Source organism: Danio aesculapii, chromosome 21 (genome assembly GCF_903798145.1).
Source record: "Danio aesculapii chromosome 21, fDanAes4.1, whole genome shotgun sequence".
In the NCBI taxonomy this organism is placed as follows: domain Eukaryota; kingdom Metazoa; phylum Chordata; class Actinopteri; order Cypriniformes; family Danionidae; genus Danio; species Danio aesculapii.
The window spans coordinates 24358357-24381320 of record NC_079455.1 but is presented as its reverse complement, the minus strand read 5'-3'; the positions used below and the strand labels follow the sequence as shown (position 1 = coordinate 24381320).

General features: G+C 36.8%; 1 protein-coding gene across 2 annotated transcripts; it reads left to right on the top strand.

Annotated features, from left to right (window-relative positions):
- On the top strand, positions 1-22964 carry lifrb (LIF receptor subunit alpha b). Of its 2 annotated transcripts, none has more exons than XM_056446337.1 (18): positions 1-177; positions 5689-5811; positions 8738-8907; positions 8986-9136; positions 9223-9489; positions 11510-11636; positions 11943-12067; positions 12161-12297; positions 12414-12564; positions 16123-16184; positions 16258-16465; positions 16554-16745; positions 16921-17022; positions 19528-19695; positions 19774-19887; positions 20005-20098; positions 20193-20256; positions 21323-22964. In XM_056446337.1, the coding sequence occupies exons 2-18, from the start codon at positions 5751-5753 to the stop codon at positions 22187-22189; spliced, it is 3060 nt and encodes a 1019-aa protein (XP_056302312.1). In that variant the 5' UTR covers positions 1-177; positions 5689-5750; the 3' UTR covers positions 22190-22964. The 2 variants fall into 2 exon arrangements, with proteins under 2 accessions (XP_056302312.1, XP_056302311.1); XM_056446336.1 differs by having other exon boundaries at positions 9223-9495.

The window sequence follows — 22964 nt, the reverse complement described above, 5'->3', positions numbered from 1 at the left end:
TCCATTAAGTTCCTCCCACCTCACACGCTCTCACACATCTGCTCCAAGAGAGTTTGCCTGTAGCTCGCTAAAATTAGCTCATGTAAGTTTAATATTTTTACCTGAGAGCGAAAATAATTGAAGGTCAACCACAGTGGATTCATCGACATACAACAAGGCTGTCGACATTTCAAAGAGGTGGGTGTTTATTCTCATTTAACCGCTCACGAAAAGGCTTTCTGTAGTTCTTAATGACACAAAACCTTTACAAAGTTTTCGTTAACGAGTAAAATTAACTAACGTTACTTGAATGTGTTTAATGACGGATTTTACGAGAGAGATTTTCTTTATTTGACTCATAAGTTTTCTTATTTTATGATGTAGCCTATTCTTTCTATAGTCAGTTAACGAATCAGAACCATATGTATGTATTTAAGCACTTTTAATTAATAATTTAAATAAGTATGACTGATTTGGCTATTGGATGCGAGTAATTCTCTGTACACCTCAAGATCAACGCTCTCGCGAACAATTAAAATCAGGTGTTTTGCAACGAATATGGTAACTGATAATGAAGCAAGAATAATAATAATAATAATAGAAATGTTTTTACATTTAATGGCTTCTATTTTGTGACAATTAACAACGCACCTGAAATGGACATATTTCTGTTATAAGCGTAAAAATGTAGTTTAACTCGTATTTAAGGGAATAATATAGTCACTTTATTAGGTACACTTGTCTAGAATCTGGGTTGACCCCATGTATTCCCAGAACTGCGCTGTTCATGCGTAAGGTTCATCTGGAAATATTCTTTAGAAGTGGTTTGACATGATGTAGTTGCACAAGATTTGCACTATCCATGTCATAAATTGCTAAATCACAAAAGATGCTCTATTGTATTGAAATACGAGTACAGTGAACTCACTGCCAACTTAAGATGATCTGAGCTTCGTGACGCATTGCATTTGGAAAGTAGCCATCACAAAATGAGTACCTGTGGTCATTATGGGATGGACATTGTCGGCAAGAAAACTCAGATAGGCTGTCACTAAACAGTGTTTAAAGGGGTGGTCCAGGCTTCGTTGTGTTTATTGGGTGCAAAGCAATGAGTGCTCGTGCTTCATCTGTAAAAAATAACGTTATTTTTACATATATCTTACTTTGATTATATACAGCTACTCAGCTAACATGAAAACGACTGTCATATTTCCTAGTTCCTCCAAAAGACCCGCCCTCAAGAGGCTCTGATTGTTTTAGCTAACACAATGTGCTGTGATTCGCAGATCAGCTTCACATCACCAGCAAGCATCTCTGTTATAACATTACAGTGCCTCTGGCCACACCCCTTCATTGCGCGGGTGTGTGTGCATAACCTGAAAGGTTTATAACATCATTAACCCGGATGTATTTTATTGTAGTCCCCAAACTTCGTCCACCGTAGGGTTCACTAAGCTACTGTAACTCTGTAAAAGCCAATAGCTGCGTCTCAAATAGCACACTATACACTATGCACTATGTACTTTTGCACTTACACACTCAACAGCATAGTATATGTATGTAGTGTCGTCCCAAATGGAGCACTAATGTTTTTTTTACTAGGCGAAAAATTCAAACCGTTTCCCTGATGAAGTTTGACGGTTGCCAAATCAGTGAAATAAATGACCAAACTATCAAATAATACCTACCATGAGTATAACCGCATTCACCATCGGGAAGCGCTATAATCACTCGTAGGAAAATTTTGCTTTCACCATCCAAAATAAATAAAGTTATCCAACATGTGCGCCCGATAGCTCCACCCCTTCCTCTACGTGAGCAAACCTGTGGTCGTTGAGTGCGTGAAGTGTCCATCATTACACACTTCATTTTACCTGCTGAATGAGTGCATCATCCGGGTAATCAAATTGCACTTATTATTTCAGTGTGAACGCACTACTTACACTATTTATACTACAAAATGGCGTAGCATAGTGCATAAGTATGCGATTTGGGGTGCAGCTGTTGTCTCCCTTTGCACTGAACTTTAAGTGTATTACGTTCAGAGATGTTGTTTATGTTCACACAGCTACATTACACATCAACTAAAGTTTAAATATGATATCGTAGAGGACCACCCCTTTAAAGGGATAGTTCGCCCAAAAATGAAAATTCTAATTTATTTTCCATTCACTTATACCAAACCTGTTTGAGTTGCTCTTTTCTCTTTTTTTCTGTTGAACAGAAGATAGAGAAAAGAAGATAGTTTGAAGAAAGCTGAAAACCCTTGACTTCCATAGTATTTGTTTTTCCTACTATGGAAGTCAGTGGTTACATGTTTTCAGCTTTCTTCAGAATATCTTCTTTTGTGTTTAACAGAAACTCATAAATTCTTGGAACCACTTAAGGGTGAGTTAATAGTCACTATAGTTGAATTTCTGTAAAAACTATCCTTTAAATTGGTACCAAGGAACCCAAAATTGGCAAAGAATATATCCCTTACACATTACATCACCGGCATTAACATTTGATACAAGGCAGGACAGATCAATGCATGAATTTCATGGCAGAAACTTAGGCTCATCAAACCGGGAAAGCATGTCTGATTTGGTTTTCTGCTGCCCACTGTGCTTTTCCTCTGCGGTTGTAGCTCATCTGCATCAAGGTTTGATGTGTCAGTTGTTTAGAGATGTTCTTCTGCAGACCTCGATTGTAACAACATGAGCTTCTGCTGCCTTTCTATCAGCTTGAACCAGTTTAGCCATTCTCCTCTAGCCTCTGGCATTAACATTCACATCTGTAAACCCTGAGGGTTGTGCATGAAAATCGTAGCTGATCAGCAATTTCTGAAATACGTCTGACATCAACAACCAAGTAGGCATGTGCCGGTATCACATTTTCATGCTGCGATTAATTGATTGAGCTTTTATCACGGTATACGGTATTATCACGATATTGTAATTTTACTAGAGAAACAAGTAAAAAAACACAAAAAACTTCAGTTTCGTCAACTTAGTAACTTTAATAACTTTTTAATTAACTAAAAGTACTTCAAACATTTAAATACAAATGAATATAAATAAAACAATACACAATATAAAAGTAAACTTGAGGAATTGTATCAAAGTGAATGTGCAAAGGGAAACCGTCTTCGATTAGCAATCCCTCTGCATTTTTTTGGAACCCAAAATATTTCCAAACCTCTGACTTTACCCTTTCTGAAGGGGGATAAATTGACAGCAACGTTCCTCCTTCCGCCATGCTTCTTCTTCGTGTGAGGATTAGCAAGCGGTGGCCGTGGCGGCGCGCACTGCGTGGACACAGTGCTTCTACATGCGGGGATTGTTTACATCAGAGTGCGCATCAGTTCTGCGCAGCATATACGAAGTGTTTTTTCAAGCAGTTGATGGAAAATAAGCTAAGGCGCGTTCTAAGAATATAAATTCGGATCTATTATTTTTCACGGTATTTTGAAGTGCCCGCGATAACAATATCGTGCATATTCATTACCGTGATTTATCGCATTACCGAATACCGGCACAAGCCTACAACCAAGCCACATTAAAAGTCACTTAAATCCCCAGTTGATTAACACATCAGCAGATCATCTCAACTGCATGATACAGATATTTGTGTTCAAGCAATAGTTCACACAATACTGAAAATTCTGTCATCATTTACTCACCCTTGACTTGTTTCTTTTGTCTGTTGAACACATAAGACAATATTTGAGTAATGTGGAAGAGATATATTCTTTGCAAATATTGGGCTCCTTTTTACCAATTTTGAAGGATAGTTTTCACCAAAATAAAAAAATTGTGACTATTAACTCACCCTCAATTGGTTCCAAGAATTTATGAGTTTGAACCGGTGAGTTTGAACCGGTAACCATTGACTTCCATTGTATTGTTTTTTTCCTATAATGGATGTCAATGGTTTCTGGTTTCTAACATTCTTCAAAATATACTCTTTTTGTTTCTTCAAAAAAAAAAGAGAAACTCCAACAAGTTTGCAACAACTTGAGGGTGAGCAAATAGTGAGTAAGGCTAGGGCTGCTCGATTATGGGAAAAATCATAATCACAATTATTTTGGTCATAATTGTAATCACGATTATTAAAAACGATTATCAGTTGAAGTCAAATTATTCGCCCTCCTGTGAATTTTTTTTTATTATAAATTTTTCCCAAATTATGTTTAACAGAGGAATTTTTCACAGTATTTCCTATAATATTTTTTCTTTTGGAGAAAGGCTTATTTGTTTTATTTCGGCTAGAATAAAAGCAGGTTTAAATATTTTGAAACCTATTTTAATAGCTCATTATTATTAGCCCTCTTAAGCAATATATATTTTTGATTGTCTGCAGAAGAAACTACTGTTAAACAATGACTTGCCTAATTACACTAATTAAGCCTTTGAATGTCACTTTAAGCTGAATACCAGTATCTTGTAAAACATCTTGTAAAATATAATGTACTGTCATCATAGCGAAGATAATAGAAATCAGTTATTAGAAGTGAGTTGTCAATCTGTTATGTTTAATAATGGGTTGAAAATAAATCTTTCTATTAAACAGAAATTGGGGGAAAAGGGTTACTAATAATTCACAAGGGATAATTATTCTGACTTCAACTGTATATATGCAGTTATTTTCCTACCTGTAAATAAGTAAAGGTAAATAAATACAATAGAATAAAAATATGAAACAAACTGTGCTTTAAGCATCTTCACTGTAAGAAAAAAACTTTAGCTACAAAAGTCCTTCAGTCAAGAGCAGTGAGTGATTTTGTCCTTGTTGTTTGATTAATAATAAAAACAGGCGCTGTCACTTGTGCGGCTCTAATATGGTTTCTCTTTCGCATGTCTTTTGATTCTCAACTTGTTTGATTATTACACAAATGAGGGTTAATATCAATAATCACTAGACACCGCGCTCTGACACAAATGTGCATGTATTAGACCATTAAAGTGCTCGCATTAAGATGGCGTTAGATGTGTGTGCTCTGCTCGTCTCCGAGGCTAAGCGCGCACACACACAACAGCCTGCGCTCTTTCGCGCTTTTAAAAAACATGATGCGCATCCCGTACATTACAGTACATGCTTTTAGTCTTTTTTATGCTTTGCTGCCAACACTCCCGTTTTTCTGGGGAGTCTTCCGTATTTCAGACCCATCTCCCGCCCACCTCCCGTATTGTTCTGTCTCCCGGAAAACTCCCGGATTTCCACCCAAAGCCCACCCACTTTCACCCCCGCTCTTCAGTTCGCGCGCACCCCGCACCCGTGTTGATTCAGCTCATTTTAAATAAGTAGTTTGAACAAGCAAATGTGTTTCTTAATGCCCTGATAAACTTTCAAATAGAGTTATATCAATTGCATGATTTGCATTATCATGATACACTTTTTGTTCTTAAGGGCCAAATAATAAGAATACAATTTGTGCCTGAATCACAAATGAGTTTAGGTTAATTCTCTAATAACAATAATCAGCAGAACAGTCTAGTTTTGATTTGAAAAAAGCATGCTGGGAAACGCACATACTCGTGGGAATGCAGATTTAAGTCTGTGGTAAATCGTTCCTGTCCTGATGACTCCATTACATCTCTCTTTCTCTCTCCTTCCACTCTGTTGTCTTTGTTTCTTGTAAATTAAAATCCTTTGGGGAAGAAAGATCACTTACTTCAATTTCTTCATTATTAGAAGATTGTTAAAATTATTTGTTTTCTTTGGCAGGCTTAATTGCTAATGGAGACACGGCTGAGCCATTACTGGTGCAGAAGCTTCTGAACTCTGTCATGTCGGTCTGGCTTTTTTGTGCTTTGCTTGTGTCTCTGATTGGGCTGGCAGAACAGGACGGTGAGTCTTGGATGCATTTAACCAAAAATTATCACCACGAATGTTGATTCCGTCATTTACTCACTGTACGTTTGTTTCAAATCTGTTTGTGCTGTTTTCTTCTGCTAAGCACTAAAGTGGATTTATTTTTACGATTTTTAAGGTTTCACAATGTCTTTTTTTGTGTTCAACAGACAAATGGAAACTGATATAATTATTCAAGGCTCATACGGGTGCTGGAAATCCTTGAAAATTAATTAAATTAAAATAAACGTAATGTAAGGTTTGAAAAGTGCTTAGATATTAGATAAAGTGCTTGAAACCGCTTGAAAATGTAATTTGTGTTGCTTTCATAATTAAGGCTAGTAAATGCTTAATAATAATTAACTAATTAAAATTATTACATAGTTAATAATAATTACATGATGTATAATATTTTTTCTTTTGCAAAAAAATGAAAAATACTGCATAAAAGATGCATGAAAGACACATTTAAGAGAGTAAATGACAGTAATTAAATGTTGGGCATGCATGCTATCAAAATTCCTTAGAATACTGTACTATAGAATACTGTAATATATAGCATCTGATATACATATGTGATGAAATATGTATATGTACGTAAATATGTCATATGTCATATGCAGCAAGTGCTGTAAAAGATCAAAGATACACTTGGAAAGTGCTTGAAAAGTGCTTAAATTTGACTTTGGAAAAGGTATAAGAAGAACCACAATTAATACAGGAGTTAATTGATTATTATTATTATTATTATTATAGGATATTGTATACTATTATAGGAGTTAATTGTTAATTATACTTTTAATAATACAGTAATTGAGTAGTTAACCCTTGTGTGCTCTTGGGGATGTTTTCATCCTCTCTGTGATCATTTTGAGTCTTAATTTGGCCCAAATTTCTCTGTGTTTCAGCAAATAAAGTGATTTTTGGTGACAACCATTATTTTTACACATATTTTGGAAAGGTGTTTTCAAGAACCTCAACAATACACTCTGGGCAAATTCACTACCCTTTCGTTATGTTGGTGACTGTTTTGGCCCCCATTGACTACCATTATAACAACAACAAAAAATGTGATACAAAGCCATGACACCATATAATCATGCGTTGTTGATTGATGTTGATCAACAGTTGCATTGCAAAAAATGTTTCTGGCTTTTATATGGAGTGTAGTGTGTGTGTGTGTGCGTGTGTGAGAGAGGTCTCTGCGCACATACCTTGATATATTTATTAATTCATTTTCCTTCGGCTTAGTCCCTTTATTCATCAGGGGTTGCCACAGTGGAATGAACCACCAAATTATTCAGCATATGTTTGCACTATCCACTACACAGTGGATGCCCTTCCAGCTGCAACCCAGTACTGGAAAACATCCAACACACTCATTCAGAGACTTACACTACGGCCAATTTAGTTTATTCAATTCACTTGTACGGCATGTTTTGGACTGTGGGGGAAACCGGAGCACCTGGAGGAAACCAACGCAAACGCAGGGAGAACATGCAAACTCCACACAGAAATGCCAACTGACCCAGCCGGGGCTCGAACCAGCGACCTTCTTGCTGTGAGGCGACAGTGCTAACTACTGCGCCACTGTGTCGCCATTACCTTGATATGTCTGATCAAATCAAAATAAGCCTCTCAGCTCTCAGAACAAAGTAAACATAGTACGTGTAATTTTGTGCACAGAAAAATCCATAAAACTCCCTATAAAAGTCAGAAACACTTTTGCACAGGCATCTTAAAGGTTAATGGTGGTAACTGATGATCAACAGTAAAAATTACCAATTTTACCTCTTACCAATAGGAAAAACCACCAACAATCAAGAATGCATAAATATGTGGTGTCTGCAATCAAAAAATGTCATTATGATGGAAGTCAATGGGGGCATACAGTTTATCCGGAAAGTATTGATAGAACTTCACTTTTTCCACATTTATTTCTGCTGCTCTGAAAGTTCCAAAAGCACAGTGGCCTATATCATCTGGAAGTGGAAGATGTTTGGATTCACTAGCACTCTTCCTAGAGCTGGCCGGCCATCTAAGCTGAGTCATCGGGAGAGAAGGGCTTTAGTCAGGGAGGTGATCAATAACCCGATGGTCACTCTGTCTGAGCTCCAGCGTTCTTCTATGGAGAGAGGAGCCTGTATGGTAGAGTATCCAGACAGAAGCCACTCCCTGCCTGGAATTTGCCAAAAGGCATCTGAAGGACTCTCAGACCATAAGAAACCAAGAAACCAAGAAAACCAGGCACCGCTCATCAGCAGGCTAATACCATCCCTACAGTGAAGCATGGTGGTGGCAGCATCATGCTGTGGGGATATTTTTCAGCAGCAGGAACTGGAAGACTATTCAGGATAGAGGGAAAGATGAATACAGCAATGTACAGAGACATCCTAAATGAAAACCTGCTTCAGAGTGCTCTTGACCTCAGACTGGGGCAACGGTTCATCTTTCTTCAGGACAATGACCCAAAGCACACCGCCAAAATATTAATGGAGTGGCTTCACAACAACTCGGTGAATGTCCTTGAGGGGACCAGCCAGAGCCCAGACGTAAATCCTATTAAACATCTCTGGAGAGATCTGAAAATAGCTGTACACCATCGCTTCCCATCCAACCTGATAGAGCTTAAGAGGTACTGCAATGAGGAATAGGCAAAAATTCTCAAAGACAGGTGTGCCAAGCCATAATTGTCATTATGGGGTATTGTGTGTAGAATTTTGAGGAAATAATTTAATTTAATCCATTTTGGAATAAGGCTGTAACATAAAAAAATGTGGAAAGAGTGAAGCGCTATGAATACTTTTCGGATGCAATGTAAACATCCATTAACATAATGAAAGAGTAGTACATTTGAACAATACACAAGGGTTAAGAGTTTTGACAGACAAATTCAAATAAATTTGATCTTTTTTATCAACAGGGCTCCCACTTTCTATAAAGGAGTTAAACGTATCTGAAGAAAAAACTGAAACATCTAAGGATGGAGCATGGGTGTTGAATGTTGAATGGACAGATGAAAATAATGAATTTGAAAAAGTCAGCTATGACATAGAGATCATTCACACTGAACAGATGAGGACCGTTCACCTTGTAAGTTGGGTTTTAAAAAAAATTTTAGCAAGAAAATAAAAATCAAGAGTGTTTTTCAATGTAAAATATCTGTTTTAGGAAAATATACACGTGAAGGCGGACAAAAGCAGCCATTATCACTGGAAATGGACCTCACCTATACCGTTGCAGTGCACTTCTCATTCGGTCAGACTTAGGCGCCGGGATCAGCATCGCATTAGTGAATGGACATCATATTTGACATACACAGGTTTGTAGCCAAAGGTCGTATGCACATAATATGCAAAAGAGAATAACACACTGAACTTAACATGAGTTTCACTTATATATTAACAGGTCAAGACCAAAATTCTTTGATTTCACAAGTCTATCCTCGAAATCAAGTTTTCATGATCGGGAGTAACATCACATTCTGTTGCATCTTGAAAACAGAAAAGGCTTCACTGAACAATTTCTCTAAATTTGTCATCCGCATCAGCAACAGGACCTACATCACAGAGTCCCACAAAGATCCCTTTTCCAGAACTTCTGAATACTTTTCAGATGTAGACTGTGAAGTAAAAAATGAAAAATCATCTCCTGGCGCGTCAGTATTTTTTGGCTGTAAGTGTAAATAAATCTTATTGTAAGTGAACTGTCGAATAGAATGTTAGATATATTGCCCAAATATGGCATTATGCAGGAAATGGCCACTATTCCAGTCGCCTGAAGTATATTAGATTAAAAGAAGGAAAGCCCTTAGTAAAACTTACCATTTACATTTATAGCATTATGAACAAAACTATACATCATTATGTTGCATAGCTGCCCCTTTATCCAAGGAAAACATCATTTGTATGAAAACCTACATTTAAAAAAAGTGAATATCCACCCCTAAACATAACTTTCATTGACAAAACGAGATCTTGGTTGTCCACTAATTCATCAAAACATAAAATAGGTGCAAATTGCCATAAAAACAGGATTGTTTACCTGATTAGTTAACGTTAGTAAGCAAACTAAATGCATTTTAACATTTTGGTGTTAAACCTTTTTGAAAGAAGTCACTTATGCTTGCCAAGGCTGCATTTATTTGATTAAAAATACAGTAAAAACAATATTAATGTAAAATATTATTCAAATGTAAAATAACCATTTTAAATTATATATACATATATATAATTGTTAATTAATAGAATTATATCAAACACATTTGAACATATATGTACATATTTGTAATTCCAATGGTTTGGAAAAAATATATATGTAAGCGGCCATTTGTTTCTAAATGTTTATTGCATATATGACATTTATTTTATATATGTAAAATTCAAATATGAACTTGAATGTCATATATGTAATTTGCGTATATTTCCATGTACAGTCAGGTCCATAAATATTTGGACATCAACACAATTCTAACATTTTTGGCTCTATACATCAACACAATGGATTTTAAATAAAACTAACAAAATGTGCTTTAACTGCAGACTGTCAGCTTTAATTTGAGGGTATTTACATCCAAATCAGGTAAACACTGTAGGAATGACTACAGTTTGCATATGTGCTTCCCACTTGTTTAGAGTCCAAAAGTAATTGGACAGAATAATAATCATAAATCAAACTTTCACTTTTTAATACTTGATTGCAAATCCTTTTCAGCCTGAAGTCTGGAACGCATAGACATCACCAGACACTGGGTTTCATTCCTGGTGGTGCTCTGCCAGGCCTCTACAGAAACGGTCTTTAGTTCCTGCTTGTTTTTGGGGCATTTTCTTTCCTTCTCCAAACTCTTCTCTTCCCATCATTCTGGTACAAGTTGATCTTGTTCTCATCTGTCCATAGGATGTTGTTCCATAACTGTGAAGGCTTTTTTAGAACTCTAATCTGGCCTTTCTGTTTTTAAGGCTCATCAATGTTTTACATCTTGTGGTGAACCCTCTGTTTTCACTCTGGTGTAGTCTTCTCTTGATTTTTTACTTTGACACACATACACCTACCTCCCGGAAAGTGTTCCTGAGAAGAGTGCTTTCTTCACTAGGAAAATAATTCTTTGGTCTTTTGGTGTTACTGAGCTCACTGGTGCATTCTTTCTTTTTTAGAATTTTCCAAACAGTTGTTTTGGCCACGCCCAATGTTTTTGCTATCTCTCTGATGGGTTGGTTTTGTTTTTTCAGCCAAATGATGGCTTGCTTGACTGATATTGACAGCTCTTTGGATCTCATCTTGAGAGTTGACGGTAACAGATTCCAAATGCAAAAAGCACACTTGAAATAAGCTCTGGGCCTTTTATCTGCTCATTGTCATTGGTATAAAGAGGGAATAACACACACCTGGCCATGAAACAGCTTAGAAGCCAATTGTCAAATTACTTTTGGACCCTTAAAAATTGGGAAGCACATTTGCAAACTGTTGTAATATCTACAGCGTTTACCTGTATGGGATGTAAATACCCTCAAATTAAAGCTGACAGTCGGCAGTTAAAGCACATCTTGTTTGTTTCATTTCAAATCCATTGTGTTGGTGTATAGAGCCAAAATGTTAGAATTGTGTCAATGTCGAAATATTGATGGACCTAACTGTATCAGATTACTATGTGGCTTGAGTCCTGGCCTTAACAGTTTCATTTGTCCTGCTGTTACAGATCCTCCAGATGACCAGAATCTTACTTGTATCACACGGGACCTCAGCTTTGTGGAGTGTCACTGGAAACTTGGCCGAAAAACCCAGCTGTACGGTACAAGAGTAACAAACTACACACTTAATGGAAGGTAACCACAAGACTGACAAACATATCATTCATCTCATTCATCAGTATTATTATTAATGGTCCTTTTATTCCTTTTGCTGATTAATTTGCTAGTCTTGTTTTCTTTTTTTTATTTATTTATTATTATTTTTTTTTATTCTTATTATCCTCTCTGTCTTTAGTACTCCTATGTACAGCACTTTGGTCAACTTTCGTTGTTTTTAAATGTTGTTTTAAAAGTAATTATTGTGTTGTGTCTTAATGTACAGTGTGAATTTCACAATTCATACAATCCTGATACTGATTCTGCTTGTTTTGTATTTGTCAGAAAATGTGAATTCAATCGATGTGACCCACTTGAGCTAAAACAGCAGATTACAAACTGGACTCTGATTGCCAGAAATGCACTTGGTATGAAGATTGTCACTGACATAGCTGATCCCACACACCGAGGTAAAACAGAATTTTAACATTGACAAGTCTTTACTAGTATTGCACAGCCAAAGCATTTAACTGATTTCTGATTGTCTGTTTCTTCTTGCACAGTATGGTTGAAAGCACCTTATAATATATCCCATGCTGCTCATGCAAGAAATGCCACTGTTCAGTGGAGTTGGAGTGTAACAGAATATGCTTCACTTCTAATGATTTGCCAAGTGATGCTCAATGGAAACCTTTACAATGTTGGTATCATCTGTTATTATCTTGAATTGGAATCGATAACCATTCTGTTGTAGTTTTCCGCTATTTGGGTTGCAAGTTTTTCACAACTGTCCAAACTTTTTCATGTTTCTCAAAGAAAACCTTCAGTGGAAAAGGACTTGCGTCAGTTGTGCTGGAACATCTGCAGCCCTTTACTAAATACACAGCTAAAGTGAGTTGTGGATCTCATGAGCATTTCTACCAATGGGGTGACTGGAGTGAAATTACTTTTACCACTAAAGAGGACAGTAAGTATACAGAGAATTAAAAAATTATAAAATAGGGTGTCATTAATATACAATACTGACTAAAAGTGATGTCAAATGGAGTAAGCAAATGGAGCATGTTATTATATAGTATAAATTGGTGAAGAGGTAAACAATAAACATGGAAAAATTTAGTTGGTTGCAAAAAAAATGATTGTTGAAAAGGTTTGTTGAGGTAATATGGAAATTGAATTTTGTGTCTGTTCAAAAAATGAATGAAGATTTTGATTTTTAGGTCAGAAAAGTAAAAGATTTATTAATAAAAGTTTTATTTACAATTTAGAAAAAAAAACTTATCTTTTGTAACTACTGAAACATGGACAACCCAGGCTTATTCTGAAAACATACTCCTATATACATTTCTGGAGAGCGCCAAATATGTCCTAGGAGCTATGTTTTTTTCAGTGTTGGGCAGTAGCGTTGTTCAAAGTAGTGGTGCTACTAGCTTAACTACATTTCCCAGGAGTGTGGCGGCAGGGTAGCTACTTTATACATCAAACAGCTTCTCAGTAGCGGAGCAATTTTTTAGTCAAGTAGCGTCCACACAAGCTACATTTACCAATCGCAGGTCAATAAGTGACGGCACCGACATTCACGGAGCTGTGAGACCGGTGTCTAGCCGATGAAAGTAAATCCATATAATGGTGAGAATGGAGATTTCTTCTTCTACCTGTTTTATGGTGGTCGACAACAAACGTTTTGGTGCGTTACTGCCACCTCTCGCGCTGATCGGTGACGACGAGGGAGAAGAGTTATATATATATATATATATTAGGTTCTTGAATCTGATTGGCTGATAGCCATGCAATATTTTGCCAGTAACATCACACACTCTTCACCCTTCACCTCAATGTATTACTCCGCCCACATACAGCCAGCAACAAGCAGAGACACTACAGTTTGACAAATATTACTGTTGTTAGACAACAAAATGTACTTTTTAGGCTTTTTTAGTCGAGAATATAGTTGTTTAGATTTCAACTATGCAGTTTATTTGTAAGAATAGTGCCTATTTTAAAATATTTACAATTTCTGAAAGAGCTCATTGGCGGCCAAAGACGGTTGACGTTGTCTATCCACAAGATTGAGCCAGGACCAGTGTTGCCAGATGTTGCTGACTGTTTCCAGCCCAAAAGCTCTCGGAAAACCGCTGAAAACCAAAAGCGCCTCCCGATCGTGTCGGGGAGGGGGATCACAAGCGTTTCTACACTGTTCTAAGCATATGTATGCAAAGAACGGGGGCTGTGGCATCTCTTTGGGAGATCAAAACAGGTGTATGAGGGCTTTCGGGCACGCCGTTGCAAAACCGCCCAAATTTTCACTTCCCGCCTATGTCATTTTTTACCCACAAAAATAAATTAAAAACCGTCCAATCTGGCAACACTGGCCACAACCGCATAATAAGCCCTTGCTTAGTGTGTTTTCTTGAGTGCGAATAAGAAGCTGAAAAACGGAAGCGTCGCGGTTTTTAAGGTGGACCAGATAGAGTCAATAAGAAGCTGCGAATAAAAAGCTGGATTCAGCCTCGTCCCTCCTTATCGCAAACACAACAGCAGTCTGGTATTGATTGCTCTGCTTTTTTCGAGGTTAATTATTGTGATATTGTGAATGAATGGTGGAAGAAAGTAGTTCCTAATACAAAAGGGTTTTAGAATCTCCGTGTTTGATTTTCTTTTTTATATACAGGATTGTGCCGTCGAACTGTTGTATAAACGCAATATCACACTCGTAGCCTGCAGCCTCGTGCCAACGCACGCCTTCCACCAGTGCTGATATACAGCCATATCACACTGCTACTCATGTGATATTGCTCATATATATATAAATAGTTTACTGTAGTAAAGGCTGAAGTATACTGTGGTGTAATTCATTAATGAAGAGTTGGAAATATACAGTATACCGCTTATTTCTAAATATTTCCCTTTACTATAAATTACTTTAGCATTTTAAATGTGTAACACCTGGTTTTATTGGATTTTTTGTTTTTGGTGTTATATTCTATAATTTGTTTCTGTTTAGTACAGCGTATTAATTGCAGTAAATAACTGAACTTAACAAGTCTGCCTCATACGTATGTTTCATTGACAGTTTTATTGATCACTAAGATATGATCGACTTGGATTTAAGTTGCTTCTATTTAAAAATGAAAATTGCGAAAATAGCTTAGATTTAGCTAAGCTACTTTTGCCAAGTAGTTTCAGCTTAGCTTGCTACATTTCCCAGAGGGTAGCTTTTAGTGTAGTTAAGCTACATTTTAAGTAGACTTTTTTTTTTTGCTCCCTCCCACCCACTTTCCTAAACCCAAATGACAGTTTTAAGTGAAGTTTATTTATAAACTAATTTCGAGAGGATCACGTGCTTATGATTTATTACAGCCGGTCTCGTAATAAGCTAATCATTATCCTCCAATCATTTGAGCCATAAGCTACTATAAATAACCACAGTCTTCAGTCCACTTTATCTTTGTTTGGAAGAAACCCCCCTTCCTCCCCATTCTCCTCCTTTACCATAGATCGGGCGGCACGGCGGCCCAGTGGTTAGCACTGTTAGCCCCACAGCAAGAACATTGCCGGCCCTGGTCCTGCCAGGCCTGTAGGCGATTCTGTGAGGAGTTTGTATATTCTCCCCGTGTCCGCGTGGGTTTTCCCCTGGTTCTCCGGTTTCCTCCTACCATCCAAAGTTATACATCACGCATAACAATCAAGCATTTGTCTAGCCCCCATTTTCCTCACGTGTTCCCTTAGCTACTGCAGATGGGGAGTTCTGAGATCCACCGAGCTCAAGCTCCCCTCTCGCTCTGCAAACGGGAGAAAGCCCGGGCTCGAGGATCCCTTGAGCTCAGGGGTCTCTCCCGGGACAGCATGCCAAACAAGCTTTTGATGGATCATCAGCTAAGTGTGAACTCTTGAAAAAGCAATCCAAAAAAGGAAAAGCCCTCGCCTGATTTTTACCACGTTTTCAGATTTTAACACATTCTCACCCTGTTATTTATTTTATTTTTTTGATTCTGTTTTTGTCTTATCTGCTTTCTGGAAACGTTCTTCACTCGAACCTTGTCATCGTGGTCAACTCCCCTCTGCATGTCAAGTCTGCCAACGTACATGGCAAGCTACGGTCAGCTGGTAAGCACGTAAAGTAACGGTGTCATACTCCCCCTCAGCGTTCGTTTTAAAAATTAAATGCGGCCATACGTACTTCTGGCTACTTAATTCACAAACTCCAGAAATGTATATAGGGCTGCGTTTTCAGAATGAGCCTATGTTGCATCATAGAGCACATACAATGTTTTATATTTTTCAAATCCAGAAATATGCGTGTTTAAAAAAGTCTACAGTTTTGTATGAAGAGCAAATACATCAGTAATCTTAGACTGGACATCACTTTTGGCCACTAATGTGTACTTCTCAGTGTACAATATCTCAGTGCAGTTTACTTTCTGAGTGAATTACTGTTTTTGAACTAATCAGATGAATGCGTAATTCAATGATTGCAGTGGATGCATCATTTATTTGGTCACATTCTAATAATTTAACTCTTCAGTTCCAGAACTGGTAGATATTTGGATGCAATATTCTGAAAACAACACATATGTTCAATGGAAGGTACGTGCAATTTCTTCAGCTTTTTGTGTCTCCAATCAAACAAGTAAATATATGGCTTTTTAATCTTTTATAGCCTCTATCTCAACAACAAAGCCATGGGATAATAACAGGATATAAACTAACCACGAATAACCTCAAAAGTCCAGTCAGTATTGGAGCAAATGAGCTGTGCTACAGTATCGCCTCTGGAAATGAAAAAAATAATCAAATAATTAAATTGTCAGCAAAAAACTCTGCTGGTCTGTCTCCTCCTTCTGTCTTAATCGTCCCACGTGATCCTGGTGAGTATTCAAAGTATATTCCAAAGGTTGTTGGAATGAGCTGAAAAGGTGTTCAAGATTAATAATGTTTTTGTGACACTCTTCACAGGCAAAGAAGTCAGTATAAGCCGTATCAATAGCACTAATGGTGGACTTGAGCTGTTTTGGAAAATATATCCCAATTCAACTTGTGGCTATGTTGTTGAATGGTTTCCAACCTACAATAAGACACAATGTGCTGTAGATTGGAAGAAAATCCCAGAATGTGACGATGATGTGTGCCAAACTTGGATTCCTTCTGGTCAGTTGGGAGCATAAAATAAAACATTGCATTCACTTCTGATCTGCTGTAATATTGAGATAGAATTTGTGTGCAGGTTTAAGGGTTGCTTGTTGAATATGAGGTGAAGCCTGTGAATGAGGATTGCTAAAAAACACAATTTTTACTTGCATGAAATCTTTTTCATCTCTCACAGGTGATTTTGAGGCCGGAGAGAGATATACTATCTCAGTCTTTGCCTGCACTGATGAAGCACCAGTGCTTTTGCAGAGGAGTGAGGGTTACGCTATAGAGCAAAGTAAGCAGTCAAAGTTAAAAAAAAAAAGTACTATTAAGTACTATAGTTAGTAAAGTTTATGGGGTTAAATTAACTTTTACATTAGCTTGAGAAATACTTAACTGAATCTTTGAAACAGCTTTGTAAATCCATACAGTTAGCATTAGCATTTTTTCACATAAAAGGTCGCTATCATGTTTTTTCACTTTTAGCATGAATCAGAAAAAGTTATGTTTACGCCAATATGTTGATATAATATCATGTTTTAACATCATGTTAACATAGATTAGCATATTTTAGCACATGCTAACTTGTTTTAAAGCCCCCAAGAAACCAAAACTAATCATATGATTTTGTTAGCAACAACAAGACTTTCCAGTACTGTAATTATTGTAAAAGAATTACTTGTTAAATTCAGCATATCAAATATGCATGGTTAGCATATAGCTAACATAAATAAGCTTATTAATAGTATGTCTTTGGTGTGTTTAACAGGTTTTCGTGATAAATTCACATATCTCTAGCAGAACATGAAAAAAAGCGACTGGGCTCTATGCACAGCTAGAGTTTTAAAGTCAACGATAAACTTCCGGTGAAAGCTTCATGTGACTATTTTCAATTTCACAATGTTGTGAAAATTAAAATACATTCAGTTAAATAGACTTAGGCATTCATTTAGTTGTTCAAGTATAAAACGAGATGAAAGACCGTTGTAACCACTAGCGCCGTCAGTAGCAACAGGCTAAAGCAGAAATTCTATTGAAAATACTGGGGTAAAATAATATAATATTTTTATAATATTTAATAAAATGTAAAGTTTAAGACATGGTGGGCAAATAGACTTTAATGCAGTGCTTCTTGTCCGATCTGAGACCCACTTCATATCATATATCTAACAAGCAGTGAAGATCACTGATTTTTAAAGAAATCAGATCTTAAATGTGACAATTTTGTAATGGAAAGACACCGGAAGCCTTTGGACTGCCTGGCTGAAAATTAAATGTTCATGTGCATATAGCCCATTTATAGTAAATGCTATCTGATTGTTAAGTCGTGACGTATGGAATACTGTTTCCAGGTCCAAGCCGCTACTCATTTGAATGAAGAAAATATTTGTTTATGGACACTTTTTTTAGTCCGATCACGCATTAAAGTGAATTTGATATAAAATCATATAGTTCACAACAGTCTCTGGTGCATCACAAATACCAAAATGTTAACAATTTCTAAAACAATTAATCACTTTCTGGCCATCGGTTATTTAGGCATGGATATGAATATATTGATTACATCAATCGTGATTTTCAAAAGTATTACATCGCTTTGCAAACGTTTATTATTATCATTTGATGAGTCTCCCCATACGGCCACTTCGTGTGATGTCACACTTAACAAGCGGATAGTGTTTTTGAACCTAAAGTACTCAAATAAATCTGTTGTGGTAGGTTTATAGTTGCTGTGGTTATACGGCTATAGTAATGTAAACAAATTACCCAGTACTGTACCATTTTCCATAAAAAGGGAAGTAAAAACTAAAGTATACTGCTGTATTAAACTTTATCAGTTCATGACAGTTAATATTACAGTATGCTGTAGCATTCAAAGTCATAATACTATAACATACAGTACAAACACTTTACTATACTATGGTTCGAAAACGAGTATTTATTATTTAATTATTTAATTTCAGATTCATTTGACAGGGACAAAGTACATTAATAAGCCAGAATTAGCCAAAAAGCTCTTTTTAATCTGCAGTCCTTGGACTGATGTTAGAATAGTCACCCAAACATGATTAATTAATACATTAATACAAACATCAAAATACACATAAACTTACAACATTCCTACAAATAAACAAACCACTACACGCTACACTTTGCAGGAAGGTAGATCTCCAGGAACAGGGTTGAGCACCCCTTCCTAAGATCAGCACATTCAATTCACCTTTATTTGTATAGCACTTATACAATGTAGATTGTGTCAAAGCAGCTTCACATAAAAGGTCATAGTAAATTGGAACAGTGTAGTTCAGTTTGTAGTGTTTAAGTTCAGTTCAGTTGAGCTCAGTTCAGTGTGGTTTAATAATTACTACTGAGAGTCCAAGTATTGAAGAGCAAATCCAACGATGCGCAGCTCTATAGACATCAACATCCATCTTATCTCACTCAAACATATATGCAACTGTCAGCACCAATGGTGTAGTGGTAGTGCGTTGACACATTTGAGTTTGATTCCTGCCTCGAGGTCCCATACTGATCCTTCCTCTGCTCCCCACGCTTTTCTGTCAATACTCTACTGTTCTATCCATTAAAGGTGAAAACCCCTAAAAATAATTATAAAAAAACATATACGCAACTGTCAGACAAAATACTAAATATCTTATATATTATAAATGACTGCAGTATATTTCCTTGTGGGCAATATTGACATGAACTCATTTTTCATCTTTTACTGTTTTGCTTGCGTTTCTTTATTGTTTACCTCATTTGTGTTATTCTTCCATTGTAATATGTGTGTTGTCAGAACCGCAGGGGACAGTACAGAATCTACGCGGTCAGCAAAATGGCAGAAATGTTGAGCTTTCCTGGATGGAAGTGGCCTTAGACCAGCAAAAAGGCTTCATACTGGGCTACAAGGTCAAAACAACCCATTCCGAATCCAAAAGGGTCATCAACACAATAGAGACAAAGGGTGGGTTCAACATCCACTGTTTTTGTTTGAGAATACATTATGCATCACAAATGAACACAATGTCTGCTTCTATTATAGCGCGTGAAGTTAATCTGCTATTAGATCCAGGATCCTACATCTTCACAGTTTGTGCCTTTACATCAGTAGGGGAAAGCGAAGACGCTATACTGACAATGAACGTGGAAACACCAAGTATGTGAGATTGAATTATATATAATTGAATGCATCGATTATCAAAAAGCAAGTAAGTCTAGCATTGAGGAAAATGGATCATGCAAATGTGATAACACTGAGTGAAATTCTTCACAGTTGACCAGATGCTTGCAGCCACTGTTGTTGGTTGCAGTGCAGCAACTCTTGTCTTTATCATCATCACAGTGCTGTGCTACAGGAAGAGGGAATGGTATGCCAGATTCTCCAGCCTTGTGGTTTTCAAAAACCCAATATTATCTGTAGCTTTTCTAAAGATGTGCTTCTAATTAAATGTCACCCTTCAGGTTAAAGGACCTTTTGTATCCAGATATTCCTGAACCAAAACTGGCAGGGAAATGGACTACACAGGTGAGTACTGAGTTTGATTTATAATTTTGTTCTTTTGTGTGTGTGCGTGCGTGCGTGCGTGCGTGCGTGCGTGCGTGCGTGCGTGCGTGCGTGTGTGTGTGTGTGTGCGTGTATGTGTATTTATTATTTTGATCTACATGCTGTGTTATGTGGGTCACAAGCCAAAAATGGGTTGCTGGTGTGTGCATATTATGTCTCAGACAAGAGTGTTAGTGTTAGTACTTAAACTGTATAGATTTTAATAAATACATTTCTAACTAATTTGAATAATTTAGTAACATTTTATCTTAATAAAATGATATAATATAAAAATTTGTTTTTCTTTTATTTATTCGTTATAATTCATTTTGCTTTAGTTATTTTAGTTTTAGATTAAACTGAATGAAAATGAGAAATATTTATTTGGAAACTGATTAAAATAAAGTCAGGTAAAGTTTTTATACTACTTTTATTATACAGTGCATCCGGAAAGTATATAAATGTACAGCCATTTTCAGATCTCTCCAGAGATGTTCAATAGGATTTAGGTCTGGGCTCTTGCTTGGCCCCTCAAGGACATTCACAGAGTTGTTGTAAAGAGACTCTTTTTTTCTAGAATAAACCTGCATTTCCATAGAAATAATAGGAGATTAACTACACTTATCTACTTCTATTTTAAAAGAGAGAACATCTTTTTACTGCTGAAATCAAAGCAAACGTTTAAATTAAAATCTGCCACTTGGTAAAATTACAAAACTAATCAATTTACTAAATTGACATGTTGCTCTTGTGCTGTAAAACTAAGATAAGCATGCAAGATAGAGTCATAACATAAAAGAGATCCTCATAAATATAAAAGAATAGCCCTGAACTATAATCATAATGAGAAATTATATCATTAGAATTACTTTTTTTTTTCAAACTGGTGAATGATAAAAACATTGACAGCCAATCAAAATCCATCTGAACTGACAAAAAAAAGCATTGCATCTGACAGACGACAAAACTACAATGTTATGCAATATTATTAAATATAGTTTTCATTAAATTTAAGACTTGACAGCCAACAAATTTCTGTTGTTTGCAGGGCATCTATTGTACCCAGATAACCGAGGGATACGTGAAGTGTGAGATTCAAGAGGTCAACAGCTCAGATAATCCTACAACCACAGAAAACCCACCTGGCCTTGATCCCCACTGCTCTAAAATGGCACTGCTTCCTGCACAACCATTGTACTACAATACTACTTCTCCTTGCGCTAAGAAGCTTATCTCAATTATTGAAAACCCGTCTTACAGTTTGACCACCCCAAGACCAGTCGATGTTGCCCAGAAGTCTGAGCCTCTTTTGGAAATGCAGGATAGTTACCTTCCAGCAACTAAGTTTGCACAACCAGCATGTAGTTTTCCCGTTGCTGTGGAGGATACTTACATTTTTGCGCCTAGGTTTGTGAAACCAACCCCTATTCTTGTGGAGGATACTTATCTTCCAGCTCCTAAAATTGGGCAACCATCCTCTATTTATGTGGAGGATACTTACCTTCCAGCTCCTAAATTTGGGCAGCCATCCTCTATTTATGTGGAGGATACTTACTCTCCAGCTCCTAAATTTGTGCAGCCATCCTCTATTCTTGTGGAGGATACTTACCTTCCAGCTCCTAAATTTGGGCAGCCATCCTCTGTTCTTGTGGAGGATACTTACCTTCCAGCTCCTAAATTTGTGCAGCCATGCTCTATTCTTGTGGAGGATACTGACACTCCAGCTCCTAAATTTGTGCAACCTACCCATATCTTTGTGGAGGATACTTACCTTCCAGTTCCTAAATTTGTGCAACCATCCAATAACTTTGTGCAGGATAGTTATCTTCCAGCACCTAAATTTGTACAACCTGACTCTGCACAGAATAATGTAGTTGTTAAAGACTCAACAGGCTACAAGCCTCAGTCTACATGACCACAATAAAACATTGTGCATTTACACAGGTGAGTGGGCTTGACAAACACCTGTAGAAACACTCTTCTCTCTCTCTTAAAGTACAACAAAACACTCCCTGCTCCTATCTCTAGCACTTAATACTCTGAGCGCAAACTGTTCATTTGTATAATTAGCACTTCTTGTGTGTATTACATCTTATTGTTGAATCGCTGAATGCCTCCTCAGCTGTAAGACAGACGCATCTCCTAAGATGACTACATGTAAATGTACCTCTAAATGTATAACTGCAGTATATAGACCTCAGTGTTGTGCTAATGTTTAAAGTCTGTGTGAAACCAAAATTGACAATGTTTATTTTACTAGCGCACCTACCTGGTAAGTCTTAATGTGAACAGTTAATCAGTGCCTGGGTAAGTTAATCCACTGAAATAAACAGTTTGTTTTGGTAATCTTTAACCAAAATCTAGCCTTCAGCTCTGGAATAGCTGCTCTTCTCTGATGACTTCAGTTTGACGGCTGATGATTGAGTGAAAAGATGAGAGGCGGTGCAAAAAAAAGAACCCTGTCCCTTGCTCAATAGTCAGTTTGAGTTGGAAATGCATCATCATACTGAAATAAAAGGCATACTATGTATGTATGTATGTATGTATGTATGTATGTATGTATGTAAATGTCAGTGAATTCATGTTATTTATATGGTATTATACTGTTTTCTAAAAACGATCTCTTGAAAGGAGTTGTGTTGTTTTTAAATACTGTGATGAAATAAAGCTTTTGTCCTTTCTTAAAATTA

Excerpts from the sequence above, each read along its gene's own strand:
- lifrb (XM_056446336.1), top strand. The coding sequence starts at position 5,751 with ATGTCGGTCTGGCTTTTTTGTGCTTTGCTTGTGTCTCTGATTGGGCTG. Across the intron at positions 11,637-11,942 it reads AACTACACACTTAATGGAAG|AAAATGTGAATTCAATCGAT; the intron begins GTAACCACAAGA and ends TGTATTTGTCAG. Across the intron at positions 20,257-21,322 it reads CAGGGAAATGGACTACACAG|GGCATCTATTGTACCCAGAT; the intron begins GTGAGTACTGAG and ends TGTTGTTTGCAG.